Raw genomic sequence first — 19,689 nt, 5'->3', positions numbered from 1 at the left:
CGCGATCGATCGAACGCAGCGATCGCTCGTATACGCGTTTTTTCCTTCGCATTATTATGTACATCGTTATACAGATATTATATACTACGATACATATAGTTTGCAAGAGGTCCAGCTAAAGATGTAACCGCTCAACAGTATTTGAGAACTATACGGGGGATGTATAAAAGACACACGTGTTGAAAGTTGAAATAAAGACGTATTATCAAAATATTGACTACACGGTTATTTACTCGTGTTCGTGTGCACTGATGTAAAGAAATTCAATCGAAATCATATTTGCCTCTAGCGCAATTAAATTTATGCTGGTATTTTTAGATGTGTTTGTGTCAAATCCGTTATAAATGGCATGCGCCAGTCGCGCTTTGAATTATAATGCCAACTGACTCAACTTATAGGAATTCAACGAGGAAATTATGTCGGCGTGTTTGAATCCGGCGTTGTAAGAAATTAATTTGTTATTTCGCATTCGTAAGAGCTCGCTATCGTCAATTTCTTTACGTTCGTCAATGTTTTCCTCGTTCTTGTCACCGAAGACCTTATAATGATGGCAAGCACCTTGACAGGCAGTTTTGGATTCTTTTTTTTGGGAAAAGATTTCCTCGAGGAGAATTCAAATGATCGCATTCCAAAAATTTCTCGAGGGAAATTCAAATCAGACCGACGGCTCGCTCGGCTTCTATAAAAGCTGTGGGGGAAGCCGAGCGAATGCCAGTCGGTATCGAGCAGCCGTTCAAAGGTTAATTCACCGGCGAGTGGAGTATCTCATTAACAAAACAATGACCCTTTATTGTGTTATGAGCCTCTCTCTCTCTCTCTCTCTCTCTCTCTAGCTCACTTCCACGGCTCTGGGGCCTCTTTCACTCAACAGCAGCGCCGTAACTCGCATAATGACGCTGGTTTGCATATAACTCGTAATTCGATGCGTAACAGCTGTCTACGTTTCTTGCGTTCCGTGCCTTTTAACGTTCGTTGAGTTCTGCTTTTCGAATCGGATCGTCGCGCGATATTGGCACGTGTAGTTTTATTTTTTTTTTTTTTTTTTGTCACGTTACTCAATCGACTCTTACCGGCAATTAACGAGCGACATGCACGCGGCTTCTTTTTTGTGTCATTTCTCAATCGACGCTTATTATACGCGTTCGATATAGATGCGGTATCAAAAAAAAATTGGATCGATATTTATACTTAGGAGTGCAGAAAAGCGAAACTCACCGCGCGTCTGTGCGATTTGCGTCTTTTTGCTAACCGCGCCGCCGTGAGTATGTCATTAGGAATTCTCGCAATTATCATTGCATGATGACAGGGCGACAGGCGGCGTACCTTAGTTCCCACACTTTTATGCACATACACTATGTTGAACAGCTGTAGCTGAGCTCACAAAAGCTGGTATCGCGTGATTCGAATGCCTCGTTATCCACGCGTATGAATCATCGTATACATTTTTCGTTCCACGCGACTCTTCATAAATTTTGTTTTCTACTCGAAACAGTATACAGTTTGTAGGCCATCAGAACTCGTGTATATGTATTATGGTTTAGCATAGTTTATTAAATGGCAAATAAATAATGGCAATGGCGATACATAATCAATGAACAATCGATCATATGAGAGGCTGCGCACTCGGGAAAGTCGGCAGACCCAAACTACTGGCGATGTTGTAGAATCCACTGCTGGAGTCGATGGCGCAGCAGTAGGTGTAGCCCATAGTGGCGACGTTGAACTGCGGGTAGAGGTTCGTGCATTCGCTGCGAGCCTGGCAGATCATCTCGGAGCTGGTGATGGTGCCGATGTGGGGATTGTTCAGAGTGACGAAGACGACGCCACGGTTGCGCACCTGGTCCACGACGTACTTGAAGAGGAACTTGGGCACGGGGACGGTCGAGCTGCCGTCGCGGTTAGTCGTCAGGGTGATCTCCGTTGCGTTTCCTGCGTAGGACGAATTTCAATTAACGAGACTTCCAGAATATTACTCGGAAAATCCAGCCGAGAAAAGTCAGACAGCACGAGGGACTGCCGGGGGCGTCCAAGGTCTTGATTAAAAACGTCGGACCTTGGCAGTAACGCTCGTGCGTTCGTTTTCGAGAAATTCGCGATTAAATTCAAATGTAATCTCTCTTCTTAATTAATATACTGACCGGTGCCGTTGTCGAAGCTGAGAACCTGGTATCCGCCGGTCCACACGTCAAAGTTGGCCGATTGCTTTCCGGCGGTTTTGCGCACGATGTCCTCGACCAGCTTCCAGTTGTTGTCTCTCACGCTCTTCCACATCGGCACCGTGTTGATGTAGAAGTACGTGCTGTCCTGCTGTGCCCGGTAGAACATGTCCGAGCGGGGGACCAGCATGCCCTCGACGAGGTAGTTGTCGCCTGCGCAATTGATTCGTAATTTGATTTTTAATTTTCTCAAAAGTTACGAGAATACATTTTTTTTTCACTCGCAGTACTCACCGGTCAGCGGAATGTACATGTCGACGAGGCTGGAGTCGTTAAGCAGAGTCATGAGCCTGGCCCTCTCGCTGTCCCTGCTGAACAAGCTCGGGCTCATGGTGATGTTGGGATAGAAAGTTCCGGCCTGGTAAGTCGGCACACCGACGGACTCCTTCTGCTTCTTCCTCACGGCCAGCATGACCTTCGAGTGAGCCCAGTGCGTCTGGCCCAAGGTGTCGTTGAAGCAAATCTGATCGATCGTCGGCACGAAGACCGACGAGCTCAGAGTGAAGCCGATGTGGGCGATCGTTCCGTTGGGACAAATGGCGCCGGTACTGTTGGCCTCGGCGACGGGCATCCTCGTGCACCCGATGCGCTTGAAAGGCGCCGCGTAATTCGTGCCCACGACGTCGAAGAAGCTCAGACCGTAGCATCGGAGGGTAGCCTCGGAGACGTTCAGGTTGCGAGAGAAGACCACCAGGTTGTCCTGCGGACAGGCAACCCTGAGGGTCTCGCAGAAGTTCAGTTTCAAATCCTTCGAGTTGGCCTTCGACGGGTAGAGGAACTCGTTCGAGTTGGTCTGCAGCACCAGCGGCTGTCGATCGCTTATGTCGTTGTTCGTGTTCACCCAGCAGTAGATCGAATCTGAATTTTGCCGAGAACAGCGATTTAAGGGGTAGGGAAAAAAGAACAACTACTTTTCGAGAAATCAAATTCCAAAGTGTACTTACGAGCCGGAGTCACGTAGAGCGAGAGGAGGCAGAGAGCCGCGATCGCCAGAAACTTGGACTGCATCTTCGAGTTTGTCGAGTCTCCCGCCGAGAGAGAATAGAAAGAAAATAGAGAACACAAGCGTTGTAAAACTGCTCGAGGCTGACGAGACACTTGGCTCTTCCTCGGATCTACTCGTCCTTTTATTCTCCGCTTCTTATCGTCCCGTCGCTCGGATTTTACCAGGCGTAGACGTGTATGGCAAAGTTTCGAAAGAAAGAGATACGTTTTGATGTGGTGTTGGGCGAAATTATCGGGATTTCGGGGCCGATGAATCGGTGTCCCGGGCTTTGCTCAATCCGGGAAATAAAAGGAGGACGATTGTAATCTTGATGGGAGAGATGCAGGCTCGTTTTGTAATCGCTGGAATTTGTGCGTCTATTACTATTGTATGACGTGCTTTCGTGAAATTGATTAATTGGACGCTTGTAAAAAACTGTTTTGATACGCGAAATTGAATTTCTCAAAACAGAACTTGCAGGGACGACGTCTAATGATGCAAGAACTTTAAGGAATCTCAAAGCCTGATACCTGTAGGAGCTAATATTAGACACCATAAACTCCCTCTTTTTCGAAATACTTGAAGATTCTATAAACTGTAAGTTCCATTTTTCATTTCCAACAATCTACAGAATCTACCACAATTCCAGTATCCAGATCAATGTTAAAACGCCACTTGCGAAATCGAGCATTGCTCAGTACCGAGAAAAAAGTAAGCCAAAGGAATACAGAGAAAAAAAGTAGGCGATCGTCGATAAGCCATTAAAAGGACCGATCGATAAAAAAATATAAGACTCATCGCCGCATTGTTTTCGCGATCGAGCACAGGTATCGGAAGTCTGCTTACACGGACTGAGATAAGCCTTGGGTTTCGAGACGGCGACGTCTTTTCATATAGCTTGAAATACTCCTACACGCGGGAGAGCTGATAACGGTCGAAGACATAGAGGCAGACGCGACGCGACGGAAACCCACATTTTTAATGGGTTTTCGATGCTTCAAGGACGCGTGAATCAGACATGTGAACTTTTTATTTTTTAATGAAATTTTTTTTATTGCATATCACATATAATCATATGTATAACAGAGTACACAACGTCGAAGTATAAAATCTAATTTACAAACATAACATTTTATACAATATAGTATATGTCTATCTGATTTTCTGAGGCGTTTCGCGCCTCTCATAAGTCAACAGTTCCATAGGCTTGGCTTTGATGTGACTCTTGAGATCGTCGAGTCCGAGCTCGCTGTGAGCTTTACTGAAAAATTCCTTCACACCGCAGCAGTACAAGTATCCCAAAGTCGGATCGCCGCTGTTCGGGATGATCCTGTCGCACCTCTTGTCTCTCTTACATACCATGTACTTGTTCGCAGCCTTTTCGACCTCAGCCTTCGTCACGTACGGATTGTTCACGACAACGAAGCAAATAGCCTCGTTGGCCTGTTTGTCGACGACGCACTTGAACAGCAAACGTGGCACGGGTATCTTCTTCGTTTGGCCACCGGTGCCCTTCTTGTGGTACAGGTTGTATTCGTGTTTTTCGAGCTCGAGGGTTTTGAAGCCACCTACGTAAATGTCCAGCTCGCGCTGCTTGTGGAAGGCCAAGTAGCGGACGTACTCCTCGACGAAGAACCAGTTGCCCGGACTGGCGTTGATCTGTTGCCACATCGGCACTACGTTCGCGTAGAAGAACGTGCTGTCCTGCTCGCTCTTGTAGAACTTGTCCGCGTTTGCCACCAGGTGACCTCTGGCCAAGAACTTTCTGTCGCCTGAAATGGAGAATATTCGTGTGTTATCGACACGATTACCGACGGTCGGTAATTTCAGAAATTTCAAGTAAACCTACTTGGCTTCGGGGACATGTACTTGTCAGCCTTGGCAGATGATCCAAGGATATCGGCCAGAGTCTTGTAAGCCTTGTTAACGTTGTACGGCTCCTCCTTGGACATCTGCAAGCCTTCGTACAAGCTTCCAGTCTTGAAGCACTTGCCGGGACTGGTAGTCCTGTACTGCTCCTGGTTGACCGCCTCGATGACTCCGTGGGACCAGAGTGTCTGGGCCCGATCCTTGTTGTGGCACAAGTCGATGGTCTTCAAGAATCCACTCTTGCCCAGGTCGTAACCGATCTCGTACCGATCACCGTGCTCGCACTTGCCGGCTTCTACCATGACGGGACTGTAGCTCAGCCTCGGCTTCTCCTCGCAGCTGATGTCCAAGAAGTTGACCACCTCACCGCGAACGCGGAACTTGTCGTTGCCCTGGCATATGGCCACCTCGATGTTCTTACTCGGGGTCAGCGCCTTGTCGCGGATCAGGATGACGCCATCTTCGGTCTGTTTGGTACTGGCTTGGTTCGACCTACCAGGGCAGTAGAGGCTGATGGTCTGGCCCTTCTTGACATCGATGTTGCCAGGCTCAACTACGTTCGGGTAGACGAAGCTCGGACTACTGGTCAGACTGACGATGATGGGCGGACGCTGCTTGTGTATGCCATTCCTCACGTTGATCACGCACTCGTTGGGGCCTTCCAGAAGAGAGAATTCAAGTATATGGACTTTCGACCCTTACTTATACAAACAAACTAATACTCACTTGCGGATATCTCGTGAACAGCCGCCAAACCGAGAATCGCGAGCAGCAGAGTCACTCCTCCAACAGCCATCGTAAAATCAGCCTATTTCAGGAGTCAACAAGACTCCGAACTGCGCTGGTAAATCGCCGAAGCAATTATGCGAGCGACATGTTTCCTCTTTCCATTATTTTGTGTCCCGTCAAATTCCCATCGCTCTCATTTTTAATGACACGTAAAATACGCGCGCAGCTGTATCAACCTTGCGCGGACGTGGATTGCGTATGCAAATTGGCTTTCGAGTGATAGACTGATAAAAAAGTTATTTCTCGGTCGACGAATATCAATGCGGGACAGCCGCGTACGTGCGTTTATTTTATTTTTCGTAAAAGCTATCGTCAATATTGATGAACAATGCGAATTACATATCGGCTGTTCATCTGTGTCAACTTAATCGATAGCTTTTTGAGCAGTGTTTAATCGGCTGGTTCTGGAAATTCCACTTGTGTATAATATGGAAAACCCGCAGTTGCGTGTAAATACACTCGCGATTTGTAAAAAAAAAAATGAATAAATCTTTATTGTATAAAAAACGCTCGTACAAAAGCTCAAACCAGCGGTCTGACACCTGCGAACTGCGGCAACTTCAGCTTTGCGACCTCCTTGTTCGCCAGAAAATCGTCCACCGTACAGCAGTACGTGAAGCCCTTGCTCCTGTCCTTACTCTTCTGTATGCGCCCGTTGCATCCGCTGTACTCTTTGCAGATGGTCTGCGACTTGACGTCGGATTTGCTCAGAAAGGGGTTGTTCGCGGTGAGAAACACGATGCCCCTGTTGCTCTCCTCGTCGACGACGTACTTGAACAGTATCCTCGGCACAGGAATTTTCTTGTTCTTCCTGTACGAATAAGATACGAGGTAAAATCGAAACTCGCGAGATTTTTCATCAAAGGAATACCAACCTCGGCGAGTCCTTGACTGGCGTCAGGTAGATATCGATCGGCTTTCCCTCCTTGTCGGGCAGTTCCAATACTCCCACGCTACCCGTCCAAACGCTCAGATCGACTCTCTTGCCAGCCGCGGTTTGTCTGACCCAGTCCTCGACCTTCTTCCAGTTGCCGTTGTTGATCAGCTGCCACATGGGCACGACGTTGGCGAAGAAGAAGGTGCCGTCCTGTTGGGCGCCGTAGTACTCGTCGGCGTTGGCCACGAGGTGGCCCCTCGCGAAGAAGAGGTTGTTGTCGTTCCTCGGAAGGTAGTTGTCGACCACGAACTTCTCGTCGTCGAAAAGCGCGAGGAAGGTGAGGTACTGCTCGGCCCGTTTGTAGGCGGCTTTGACGGAGACGCCGGAGAACATGTTGCCGGTGTTGAAGTTGTTTTTTCTCGGCTTCGTCTGCTTACCGGCGATCGAGGCTACCACCGTACCGCGAGACCAGTAGGTATTCGAGGACTTTGGAGAACATCGTTAATTCTTTGATCGAGTATATTTTTCACTCGGTTTATCTATACCTTTGCGTCGTAGCAGAGCTCGATGTTCCTCAGGAATACATTTCCAGCCTCGAAACCGATCTCGTAGATCGTCCCTCTGCTGGCGCACTTCTTCCCGGTGCTCCTGACCTTGGACTTGTGGTGCTTCTGGCACCAGACGTCCTTGAAGTCCACCTCCTTTCCATCCACTCGAAACGTCCTTCCACCCACGCATTTCGCGGGCAGAACGGACTCCGCCTTCAGAGCCTTGGAAACGTTCAATCCGCTCCCGGCACAGAGGAGCAGAACATCGGTTCCGTGATCGAACCTCAGAACCGTCGGACTCGACGGCTCCGGATACACGATACCGTTCGGATCGCTCGACCTGAGAAAAAGCGGCCCTATGTCCGTGAAATCGTTCCTGGAGTCGATAGAGCAGTGACTCGGCGACGGATTCGGTCTCCCATCTAAACAGAGAGAGAGAGAGAGAGAGAGAGAGAGAGAGGCAGCTTTGGCCAAGTAGTAACAGCTGGATACAGCGAGGCGTGCATTACTTACGCGCGAAACGAGCCCAAGCTGCGAGAAAGAGACACGAGTTTACGAGGCGCTTCATCGTCGAAGTGTAAATCCCGGATTTATCACGCGGCTCTGTCCTTTTTATAGGACGAACATTATACTATTCGTGTCGCCAGGCATTATCGCGATCCGATTTTTAACGATTTGCCATTTAAAATCGAACGACTCATTAACGGCTCTTTCACGCGCGTCACGTCGACGTACAGTATACAGCACATCGTGCAAGGAAATAAAGCACGATAAAGTCGACTCGTATATAGCTCGTCGTCCTATTTTAAACGAATCCTCGGCGACACACGTTCACGCACACGTTATAAGCGCTGCGCGCACGGGGGATTGATCTACTGCGGACAATTACCGCACAGGCCATTTGTTTTCGCTCCCGCCAGTCGACGACCTGCATCTCAAGCAGCTGTTGTTACATAGTCTCATCTAGATGCGCGTGTGAGCTGCTTTTTATAATTAATCAGCTTAGCGCGGGACAGGAATAGTCTTATTTACATCAGCTCTGCGCATCGGTAACACTTACCCGCGAGGCTGTATCGAGAGAGAGAGAGAGAGAGACAATCGAATATACGCATACGCGAGCTGATGTATGTAGGAGAGGAAAACTCGCGCTGAATACCAGAGCAAGTTCGTCTCTCTTATTTCCCTGCCAGAGAGAGAGAGAGAGAGAGAGAGAGAGAGAGAGAGAGAGAGAGAGAGAGAAGCGACGCAGTAATTCACGCATGCGTAAACATTGCGCTGTGCGTATTCCAAGGAGACGCAAAGGGGTGAGAAGGGCCTGTCGCTCTCTCTCTCTCTCTCTCTTTCTCTTTTCTTATTAATGATTCTTTTCTTCGGCGATGCGAGGCCTATGGCAATTAACGCGACGAAATTTTTCAGGCCGACCCGAGCATCAATCAGGAGCTCGCAATATTTACCGAGCCGAAGTTAATAAACCGAGGAATAAAAGACGCGCGCGGTGACGTATGGAGTTCGGAGGTAGAGGTAGAGAAAAAGCCACCGTAAAAGTAAAGTAGCTTGCGTTATATTACGTGGAACAACTGCATCAACGAAGACTTTCATAATAAACATACGTAATATTTTCGCGAAATAAATAATAATAGCAGCGCGTTACCCGAGACGCAAAATGAAAATAACGATTCCAATCCGTAAACCCGCAGCAGCCCACGCTCTAAACAATCGTCGCTTTTCTCCTCTGTCCACAGATAGAGAGAAGAAAAGAGAAAAAAGCATCGAGTCCTCGTCGAATCAAGTTTATTTTCCGCAGAGATAGAGAGACGACAACCTGTGGATTTCCCCGACGACTATAACGCTGACGTCATGCGGCAATTGCGCGTCACTGAAAAAATCATTCGTAATCGGCCTGCCCGGACGAAAGAGCTAGACACACATTCGATTTGTATTTCAGCGTCGACGGTTTTATTTATTGGACGATGATTGCCTGCGACTGGAGATCTGTACGCCGAGAGAGCGAATCAATTATGGGAGTCGTCGTCGGGGAATTTTTCATCCGAGAGCTGAACTGGCTGGAATCTCAGAAGACGCGCGTGTGTGTAGATGTATTTCACGATGTATTTTCTGCATAGGCGAATTATAAATTCCAGAATAAGGCCCTTTGTCCGCGCGCGCGCATCGCCTGATTTTGGCTATTTGAATTTTCCCGCTCTAATGAAATTCCATGCTTTTGCGATCTCTTCCCTAAAATTCTTCGGCTATTCTCGTTCTCGTCGTCCTCGTTGTCGAGAAAATATAGAAATCGATACGGCCCTCAAAAAAAGAAGAAGAAAAAGCCTAATTGCCCGGAGCAGCCGAAAGTGCGCGGAGCGCTTCTTTCGTAATTGGGCGAGATCATCGCGTGACGTGCGGGACGAAAGAGGACTTCCTCTTCCTATATATACTCCTTCCTTCTGTCCCGTGGGCGCGTTGCTTGAGTGGGCTCCTTTGAGGATCCGTTTGAGAAATTTAAGACCCGACTCGACGAGTTCCACTTGTCGGGCTCCTGATTTTTTCACGTTTCGCATTGATTTACGCCGGGCCTTCGCGAAAGTTATATATACACGTACAAAAACCGATGATCGTTCCTTAACGAGAGCCAAAATGGCTAATTATTGTCGGATTTATCGAACTCTATGCGTACGCGGGGGCGTGTCGCCATGGAAAATGTACGCGCATCGCTTCGGGAAGCACAGAAGGAATACGGGATACGTATAGGGAGCATATCGTGTGTCTGTGAATAATTGAACAAACGAAATCTTCAGAGAGAAACTTTATATACATATATATTATATATATATATATATATATATATATATATATATATATATATATATATATATATATATATATATATATATATACCATAATAAATATATAATCATTCTCATAAGTTATTCCATGCACATTGTTGATCTTTATTTGTTGATTTTTTATTCATCGTGCGGGTGTGTGCGATAAGTCTCAATATAACGGCGATATCGAAGATGCAAGCGGTTATCAGCGAGGACATCGACGTTTGCGTTGATCCATCAGCCATCTCCTCTCTCTCTCTCTCTCTCTCTCTCTCTCTCTCGGGTACAATCGTTCGAGGGACGATGATTATTTTGGTGCATCGTGTTCGCGTGCGAAGAAGACTTTTGCTCTCGGAATCAAGCCGATTTTTAGCCATTAGATTCTTACAATGATATACAAGCGCGATATTACATGTATACTATTGTTTGTGTGTGCGCGCGCGTGTGTGTGTGTGTGTGTCTGTTGAAGAATAAATTGACTCGTAATTCAATGAACAGAAATGGGATTCTCTACTGTAAGGCTAATAGCTCCAGCGCTAGGCTATGTATACGACGCGATTCGTAAATGTTTTTTTCTTTATTATTATTAATAGGTAGGTATAGCCGAACGAAGGAAGAAACAAGTATAGAAGATTCATAACGTTGCGATGTACATCTCGTTCGCGAGCCTTACAAAATATAAGATCGATACGCTCGCGAGTTTACAGTACAGTATTTTTTGTTCTTTTCTTTGTTTTTTCAACGATCCTAATCGACCAGGTTCGCAATGCCGTGGGTTTATATCATCAACATAGCATTACACGATTTCTTCTTTTTTCTTTTTTTTTTTTCATAATTTTCTTCTTTTTTTATTGGAGATCTGAAACACGAAGAGAATATCCACATCGAGATAGAGAGAATTTGTTTTGTCACGAAATTATAACGTCGATAGTACACGCAATCATCAGATTGGGTCGTGCGAGTAAGACAGAGGAGGCCGTGGAGTAGTTTCAAGCCTTATAATATTACACCTAGTCAGACTTTCGTTGCCGCTTTCGTCACGTACAGTCGAATCGATATAAGTAATACTAAACGAAAAATACATCTATAAATATGGTAAATACTGCAATAACCGAATACTGACGAAAACTAAAAGATAAACTACGTCGAGATTAATAAACGAAATACTGAAAAGACACTGAATAAGCTTCGAATACAGTATACGCAGAGAGTCACTCCTCGTGGTCGATCGCGATTTTATACAGCCGATTAAACGCAACAGCAGCAGGAACAACAACAACAACAACAACCCTCTCGTACAATAGCATCGCGCACATCGACGATTCCGAATCAGCGGACGATTATACAAAGTATAAGTGCTTTCTAAACGTGCGGGCCGATTCGTTCCTCGTCGTCGCTTCCACGAAAAGAAAAAAGATTTTTTTTCTTCTCTCACACTTTGTATCGGTTATATTATAGCGCACGTCGTCGTCGTATCTCGTTACAATGTAAATGTGTGTCTAGTGTTGTTGATTCGCTGCGTGGTAAAAGTAGTGAATTACGTGCGATACGTGCGCGTGTGCGACTCTCTCTCTCTCTCTCTCTCTCTCTCTCTCTCTCGATCGTCAGCTCCTCATCTCGTCCCTTAGCGTCGTCTGCCGAAGCGCAGGAACACGTGATCGACGTCCTGACGCTTGACTCCGCTGTCCGGCAGTGGGATGTCCTCGCGGAGTACTGGAACTGGAAAAACAGATAGAGAGCGGAGAATAATTTCACGCTTCAAAATCCGAGTGTATAGAAGCGCGTTGAAGCTAACGAGTGTCTCTACGCGGAAAAGCGGCGGCTTGATGAGGGGCTTCGAAATTTCTCATTTTCGCCGGCAGGATTGGATATCGCCGTAGCTCTTCTCCGACAACTATAACCGAGTTTCAGCTCGATCTCCGGTGTCTTTGTTCCCGAGCGTCTTCGAGATTTTTTCTCCCCCCTTTTGTCTCACGCGATCAGTCCTTTGCTGCTGCTGCTGCTGATGATGATGATGACGACGATGATGATGATGATGATGGGATCGAGTAATTAGCCGCTAATTACGCGACGTGGAATTTTTAATAACGATTACTATTTCGCGCAGCCGATATAACGAGCGGGAAAATTGCGGCGTTTTCATTATTTCCGATTCTAAAAAGCTCGTTGCGGACGAGGCTCGCTTTAAAGTTTTCCAAACGCGGGGGTGTATTGGGGCTGATTGCGAAATAACGCGTGTAAGCTCGAGCTGTGCTTTATTATAAAAGTTTCAACGCACCTTTATCGTTGATGTAGTTCTCCATAGCCGAGCCGAGCTCGTAGATAGTCGAGAGCGCGGCGCAGACCTTGCGGATCCTGGGCGGCACCTCGTCCAGCAATCCTGGGCTGCACTGGGCCGGTGGCATTCCGTGCGCCTCGCCGCAGAGCGTCGCCAGAACCGCGCAGAGACACAGTAACGTCAGCATCGCCACGTTGCTCCTACTGCTGCTGTATTTCAGCATCTTCTGTAATCAGCCCGAGAATTCGAACGAAAAGAGATGTTATTGATTCTGTAGATGGTATATAGGGTTTTGAAATTTCGCGCATAAAGCGCAGGCGGAAGCTTCATTTAGGCGGGAACACGAGATGAGGATGTTTGACAAACTATCGGGGATCGGAGCATAGTGTGCAGTATGCAGTCAGGGCTAATCGATTCTGTAAGCGAGTTTGCGGGACGGCGCAGCTTCATCACACTGTGCCATGATAAACTCGCTACAGAGGAGTTGGTTTACGGAAAAATTAATTTCGAGGCGCTGTATGAAAATTAGGGATTCCAAGCGTGAAGCCCTAAACGATTTACGAGGCCGCAAATGAATCCCCCTCCTTGGCTCCTCCTTTTTTGTTCGGGGCGACGATGAGACAAAACATACACACAAGTATATGCTGTACGGGAGAATTTATCGCGCTTCGGTTATGAAGCTGCGGCTGATGATTATTGTGTTTCCTCTTTTTCGCGCGTCTCTCTCTCTCTCTCTCTCTCTCTCTCTCTCTCTCTCTCTCTCTCTCTCTCTCTCTCTCTCTCTCTCTCTCTCTCTGAAAAGCTCGTGGGCGAGAGGGCGAATCAATATTGTTTTGTTCTGTCGGTCTTTCGGAACCTTTGTAACCTCGAGACTGTGTGTGTGTGTGCGCGAGCGGGCGATTTAAATAACAAGCAAAACAATCGCGACGACAGACAACAATAGCCGCGGGAAAGACCGGACTTTTTCGCGCTTCACCTGCGGCTTTTTTCTCTCTCTCTCTCTCTCTCTCTTTACGTCGTGTGCGTACATTGTTCGAAATCGATGTTGCAGCGATTCGGTGCACGCGACACCGTTATCGCACGGAGAACAAAGCAGAGCTGCGATTCGATCGATGCGTTATGCCCAGCAGGAGTATATTTGTCGGCGGTAATTCATCGACGCGTCACCTACGAAATTGCCTTCTGCTATTCTGTTTCTTCTTCTTCTTCTTCTTCGTGGAATTGTAGAGAGAAGGGGATGTAGTTGCTTGATTGCCGACAGATATTATGTGTCGTGGTGGTCTCGCTCTGGGACACACAGCGTGAAATGAGCCGTTACAAGGATGGACCGAACGTAGGTGAAAGAGAATGTTTCTACACATAATGTAATGCTATATACGCTGTTTTTTTACATCAACGTAACGCGGGGGTGTATTCGTTACACGTACGAAGTTCGAATTGCCGCTATTATTGCCGAAAACGAGAAAATAAATTAATTTTATATCTCCGCTATACATACGTCGCTCGCGCGCGCGCGTGTGTGTGTGTGTGTGTGTGTGTGTGTGTGTATGTGTGTGAAAATTCCGCGGATCTCGAGTTTCCGGCAATATACTACAGGTACTTTCTCGGAATGGAAAATTGATATTCTTGTCCGAGACCGACGAATTTCCGAGTCTCTCGCTCGGACGAAGAATTTTCCGAGACTCGAGTGTCAAAGAGCCGAGCTTCGGTGCTGCAGTAGCGTAATGAAAATGCCGGAATTAAAAATGAGCTTTTGTAATTTTACACTACATCTGCGCGTCGATGCGAATGTCCTTTACCTATACACACACACGCGCTCGCGCGCGCGCGCGATATTATATAGACTCACACACACGAGGGGGAGAATCAAGGGAGAGGCGGGATAGGAGACACCGAATTATACGCGAGAGCAGTATGACGATGACACGGGACGACAGAAGCTTTCGCCGGAAATCGAATCCCGCTTCCTGACCATACGAGCCTTATTACCGTCCGCCGCGGGACAGGGCAGTTCTAGTGCGCAGTGTATATATTTCACGCGTTATATAAGATCGAGATCGAGAGAGTAAAATGCACACGTGCTGCAGGTGTGTGTCTATACAACGTGTATGACATAACGTACGCGAAAGGCAATTAACGCCGTGAGCCGACTGCGCAACTACCTGATCTACAATTCGACTATACTTCTTATACACACGCGTGCGTATACGTATAAACATAGACACATGCGCGTAGTTCGCGAAGTAGGTCGGCGGAAAGCTCGCGTAAACGTAAAAATCAAGAAAGAGCTAGTCGCGAGATTCTTGTGTGCGTAGGCGATCCGGAGAATTTTCCAACTGATTTGAGCCGCCTATTGTCGAGCTATACAGCCTTGGCTGACGAAGTTTGCTGCAGTCGTCCTTTGAGGGAATTTTCCTTCGCTGCTGCGAAAAAAAGGTCGTTCGCGCGAACGACCTTGAGTATGCGTGCGCACGCATCCGATTGGTTAAAAGTGCCGAGTAATTAATCGAGACGCCGTCGCCGAAGTGACGGGGAGAAAAAGCTCCCGATAAAAGGAAGCTTGGGGGAAATTAAATTTGAATTTCCCGCGCCCTTTTTCGCGCGCAGTAGAGAGACTTTCATTAAAGTGTCCGATAGAAGCTGTCCCCTGCACTCGATCGGCTTGGCCGTTTCATCATTATCAGAAAATACGCTGTACTGCGCCCGACACCCTAGAGCCGGAAACTGACTATATATACGTGTATACAATGCGCAAGGCTTGCTGGAAATTAGCCAAGGCGAGAACGTACAAGCCTCTATACTTCCATACGCCAGCTCGACTCGAGCTTCCGACCTGCAACCTGTTGCTGTCTGCCTCTATACACTCGCGCGGTCCGCATATTTACGAGTTTTAGGCTTCCCGCAGCTTTTTTCCGTGCGATACATACGTAAAATCCGGGAAAAAATGATCATGCCTGTACCGCTATGTGTATATAGTTTCGAAAGAGAAGAGCTTTCGATTTACATGTAAATTCGGGCTAAAAGCATTAGAGCTCGGCTCGTCGCATCGGAACAAAATAAATCGCTATACAACTATATTATAGCCTATAAATTGACGACGCGATACGCGTGTGCGTGTATAGCTATATAGGCGCGTCCGCACACACGCGTCGTTAATAATTCATCGAGGCGCGATGTGTCATCTGTGTGTGTGTGTGTGTGTGTGTGTGTGTGTGCGTGTGTGTAGGAAGAAAGTTTTCCACATAATACGTGATACGCTTCGTTATAACAAGAGCTGCACATCAGCCTTATTCATTTCGGCGATGGGAATAATAAATCCGAGATGTGACGTTATCCAGCTCCAGTTTTTATACGACTTATCCTATATACTTTAAATTTATTATCAAACACTCGGAGGCGCTTGTACAGGTCAAACATTGTATTGTCATGTGCATCGCTGGAGAAAAAAAAAATTCAAGTTCGCGCGCGCTCGTCGAGGTAAATATTGACTGCAGCTCGCAATTTCACCGGGAGAGTGTAATAATCGAGTCCTCCCTCTCGGACGTACACATGCATCCGGCTGTGCAAACTCCAAAGGGAAGATTTTCGCTTTGTTATCATCGGCTCTCGTTTAATCGTGGATTATAAGCTCGCGTTATGTATATCGATGCGCTTTTTTCGCGTATACTATATACATCGCGTTATATTAAACGAGCGCGAGATATAGATAAGAGCGGAAGTATTGATATCGAGCTTTCTTTTTTGAGCTTTTCCCTGTATAAAAGCGTAGAGCGCAATTCCGATCGACTCGAAAATTGCGGGAGTGTAAGCACATGGCTCTACGCATCAGGGGAAATAGCCGCGGAGTTTTCGTCGCGCGCGAGCTTATTTCCCAGAACGCTTTCACGGCGCGCTTTGCCTCATCTTCTGTAAAATTGCGACGTGGGAAGTGGAAACCGATGTATTTTATATTATAAAACGCGCGCATTCCCGCTGCCAATTTTCGTCCCGCATGTGTATATATATACGACTTTTGCCGCGAGTAAATTATTAAATCTCGTTCTGCAATATTATATAAGGTCGTAAAACATCGCCACGTTTACGTCTTGCGTATTATGCAGTCGGACTGAATAATTGAAGTACAACGGAGCAGTGCGAAGAGATATTCGCGACTTTTTATACATACACGCGCGGGCGCCGCGACTCCGAAATAAATTGCTAATCCGCGGCCGGCCGCAGTAGTATTCTATAGCCTCGGGTATGTGGTTTTATAAATATAGCTCGATTTAAAAAAACTTCGATGACTATTTTAATTAGTTACCAGTGCACAAACACATAGAACGCTTTGTCTCAGCGGCGACAACTCGTTTACCCGGCCATTGTCGTCTTTATAGTTCTCCCTTGTATAAACTCGATGCGCACAGTAGAGCCGATGCGTTTGTCGTACATTTACCGCGCTGTATTCTCTCGATCATCGGAACTGAAAAGTATACACACACACGCGCGCGCGCGCGCGTATATGGCGGACACTAAAGACGACTTTACGAATACTGCAGCGATAGCAGCAGGTTTACCGGCGCTCGTCCGCGAGTCGTTCGCGAGCTAGTCCATTATGAAAATCGAGCGCGCGCAACGTTCAAATCCGCCGCGCCGAAATTTAGTCGAGTGAGAAATCGCTACGATTTAATATTTATAAATCGTGGCTTCTTTCCTTGACGCGATTGAATTTTGAGAGTAAAGACTCGGGGATATGACGTGTGGTATAAAGGAATTTCACGTCCGCGGAAAAATGAAGGATATAAGTCCTTTATATAGCTCCGCCATCTCCGTCGTATTTATTCCCGGCTTTAGCTCCGCTGAAATAAAAAGTCTCTCTCTCTCTCTCTGTGTATTACACGCAGAGAGACGTCACGAAGAGTTTACGGCAAGGTCCGATTAGCCCCGTGTAATCGGCGCTTTTATACATCGGCCTGAATTTATCACGCAAGCTCACACGTGCCGCTCGTTATGACGCAGTTTAATTTTCCCGCCATTAAAAGCTCGAGCTTGCAAGTTCTGGTGCGCGAGGCGAAACTTTGCATCAAACCGTCGTAGACAGAGAGAAAACTAAAACGATCTCCGTCTCGCATACGCAGCCCATTCCGCTGATAAATATCGCGAGGCGAGATAAATTTTCGAGAAAGCTCCTCTCTCCTTAAACAAGCTCGAGTGCGCGGGAGATTCATAAATTAAGGCGAGAGCGCACAGCGCGCAGCAGAGAGACAAACACTAGACTCGAGCGCGATAGCGCACGCAACAAACAGTCCAATATCGGCCGATTATTTTCCTTCGACTAATTTACGAGCTTCAAAGCGAGACTCAATTAGCGAGTGTATTTGCATGGGGGGAAAATCGCTTAAAGGAAATCTGTTTTTTCGCCTGCTTCGCTGTAACGTAGTAGGCGTCAAGAGGCTCTCTCTCTCTCTCTCTCTCTCTCTCTCTCGATAAAAGCTTGCAAACTTTGCGCGACGTATTAGCAACTTTTTTCTTCTTTTCTCTCTGCGCGCGGCGGCACTTTGCGCGAGATTGCAAAACTGCGTCTTTTTCGAATAAACTGTATGGGAAGTCCATCAAAAGATTCGCAGAAAAGGTGACTATACAACTTGGAAAATTCGCTGCGGGCGTTGACGAGTTTGCGCTCGCGGCGCGCGATCAAAGTTACACCCCCGCAGCTCGAGAGAGATTCTCTCCTGTTTTTTTTTTTCCATACGCGCATATTCTCGCAGCCTAAAAATAGCCGCGGTGTGTAATGCCGCGGTAATTGACTGGGATCAGCGAAGGAAAATTGGAAGCTTGTACGGGAAGCATTAAAAAAGCAGAGCTTTCGGCAAAGAAGCAGATATCGTCGCGGGGGTGGTAGAGAGACGCGTCGCAATCTTCGCTCGAGTATATAAAGCTTCTTGGGCAAAGCAGGAGAAACGCGAGCGAGCGAGGACTAATGAAGAGGAACGACGTCTCTGCAACCGCGCCGAAATGAAAAGTCGCCGAGGAGAGAGACTGACTGATCAATGTAATTGCTACGGGAAAAAGCTGAGAGAGCAACAGGTATACCAGCTGTTTCGGGTCGATTTACTTTTCGCGATGAACGTTTCTTTTTTAGAGAAGTCGCGTAATCTTTCACGTGATAGCGAAGAATAGAACTAGAAGTAGCAGAGAGAACGCGCTCGCTCGCATTTCCGGAACAAACGAAAAGGCTTCGCGGCAACTTGCCACTGCTGTACGAGGACGCAGTTTCCGAGGACAGATACGAACTTTGCCAGCGCGTACGTATATACAAGGATATTTTTCTCGAAATTTCAAAATCCTCCGCACGCGCGACCTTGTTACAAATAAACACACTCACCTGTGCTCGAGCTGTACGTATAGATACTTCCAAGTTCTGCCAAACGATCTTCCGTCTTCGAGCTTCGGCTGTCCAGGTTAGGATCTGCACAGGAGAACAACCGAAGAATACAGAGAAAGAGAAAGAAGTGCACAGAGAAGGCCAAATCCGGAAGGAAGGAAGGAAGGAAGCTGAGCTTGGGCCGACCTGGCGGAGTGTAGTGATGGCTCGGCCGGCGGTGTCCGCCCTTAAATACACGCGGCGGCTGCTGAGAGAGAGAGAGAGAGAGAGAGAGAGAGAGAGAGCACACTCGCTCTCTCGCAGTGGAGAGAAGACGCGCGCACGCATTCACACACACACACGCGCACGCATTCGCGGCTCTGCGTATTCGCCCGATATGGTGTAATGAACGTTGGCGTACGGTCTGCGTGATGCTTATGGGATATCGTTGTAAGAATGGCCTCATTTTCGCGAGTCGAATTGCTGTACCCGTGGACGAGTACAGTGAGGAGAAGAATTAGTCGTAAATGCGCCGCGACGATCTAGTGCATAGGGAAGAGACGATTATGCCGAAGGGCAGTGCCTGCACGCGGAATTGCAAAGTGCTTGTTGAGAGTAACGGGTGTACGGGAGACCGCCCCTGTGCTTCGTTGTTTTCGTCCCGAGGAAGAATTTTTTCTGGACTTTAAAATTTGAAGCAGATGGACCCCACGCACGCGCTCCTTTTATTTTCGCATCTCGCTGTGTATTTTTTCAAACAAACTTCCCGCAACCGAATAAACTTTCGTTTATTAAAAATCAAAGACGAATCATCCCCGCCCGATCATTCCCTGACTCGATCTACTGTCCCGCCTTACAGCTACATACGCTCCAAACCCTCAATCACACGACTTCATAGCGTCCAAAAGCCGGCTCGTCCTTGCTCCAACGCGGGCGATTCTATAGCTCGCAGAAATTGAATC

At 47.3% G+C, this 19,689-nt stretch overlaps 3 protein-coding genes across 3 annotated transcripts; all 3 read right to left on the bottom strand.

Annotated features, from left to right (window-relative positions):
* Positions 1 to 1,522: 1,522 nt before the first annotated feature.
* On the bottom strand, positions 1,523 to 3,400 carry LOC100116763. The gene is made up of 4 exons (XM_001601127.3): positions 3,161 to 3,400; positions 2,451 to 3,074; positions 2,139 to 2,369; positions 1,523 to 1,929 (listed from the first exon to the last, which is right to left on the bottom strand). Exons 1-4 carry the CDS (start codon positions 3,222 to 3,224, stop codon positions 1,604 to 1,606), a joined length of 1,245 nt encoding a protein of 414 aa, XP_001601177.1. The 5' UTR covers positions 3,225 to 3,400; the 3' UTR covers positions 1,523 to 1,603.
* An 827-nt stretch (positions 3,401 to 4,227) lies between these two features.
* LOC100116826 lies at positions 4,228 to 7,833 on the bottom strand (the record flags this gene model as incomplete). Its single annotated transcript, XM_032596234.1, has 6 exons — positions 4,228 to 4,973; positions 5,051 to 5,728; positions 5,797 to 5,878; positions 6,385 to 6,670; positions 6,735 to 7,222; positions 7,282 to 7,833. Coding segments are annotated over 6 exons (2,706 nt in total), but the record flags the coding sequence as incomplete, so codon positions are not given.
* A 2,371-nt stretch (positions 7,834 to 10,204) lies between these two features.
* Positions 10,205 to 18,967, bottom strand: LOC100116855 (myosuppressin). Its single transcript, XM_001601193.5, has 3 exons — positions 18,749 to 18,967; positions 12,388 to 12,613; positions 10,205 to 11,828 (listed from the first exon to the last, which is right to left on the bottom strand). The coding sequence occupies exons 2-3, from the start codon at positions 12,608 to 12,610 to the stop codon at positions 11,734 to 11,736; spliced, it is 318 nt and encodes a 105-aa protein (XP_001601243.2). The 5' UTR covers positions 12,611 to 12,613; positions 18,749 to 18,967; the 3' UTR covers positions 10,205 to 11,733.
* Positions 18,968 to 19,689: the final 722 nt, after the last annotated feature.

This window comes from Nasonia vitripennis, chromosome 1 (assembly GCF_009193385.2).
Source record: "Nasonia vitripennis strain AsymCx chromosome 1, Nvit_psr_1.1, whole genome shotgun sequence".
Taxonomy (NCBI): domain Eukaryota; kingdom Metazoa; phylum Arthropoda; class Insecta; order Hymenoptera; family Pteromalidae; genus Nasonia; species Nasonia vitripennis.
Note: the sequence above shows the minus strand (reverse complement) of the source record. Positions and strands in the feature narration are given on the sequence as shown.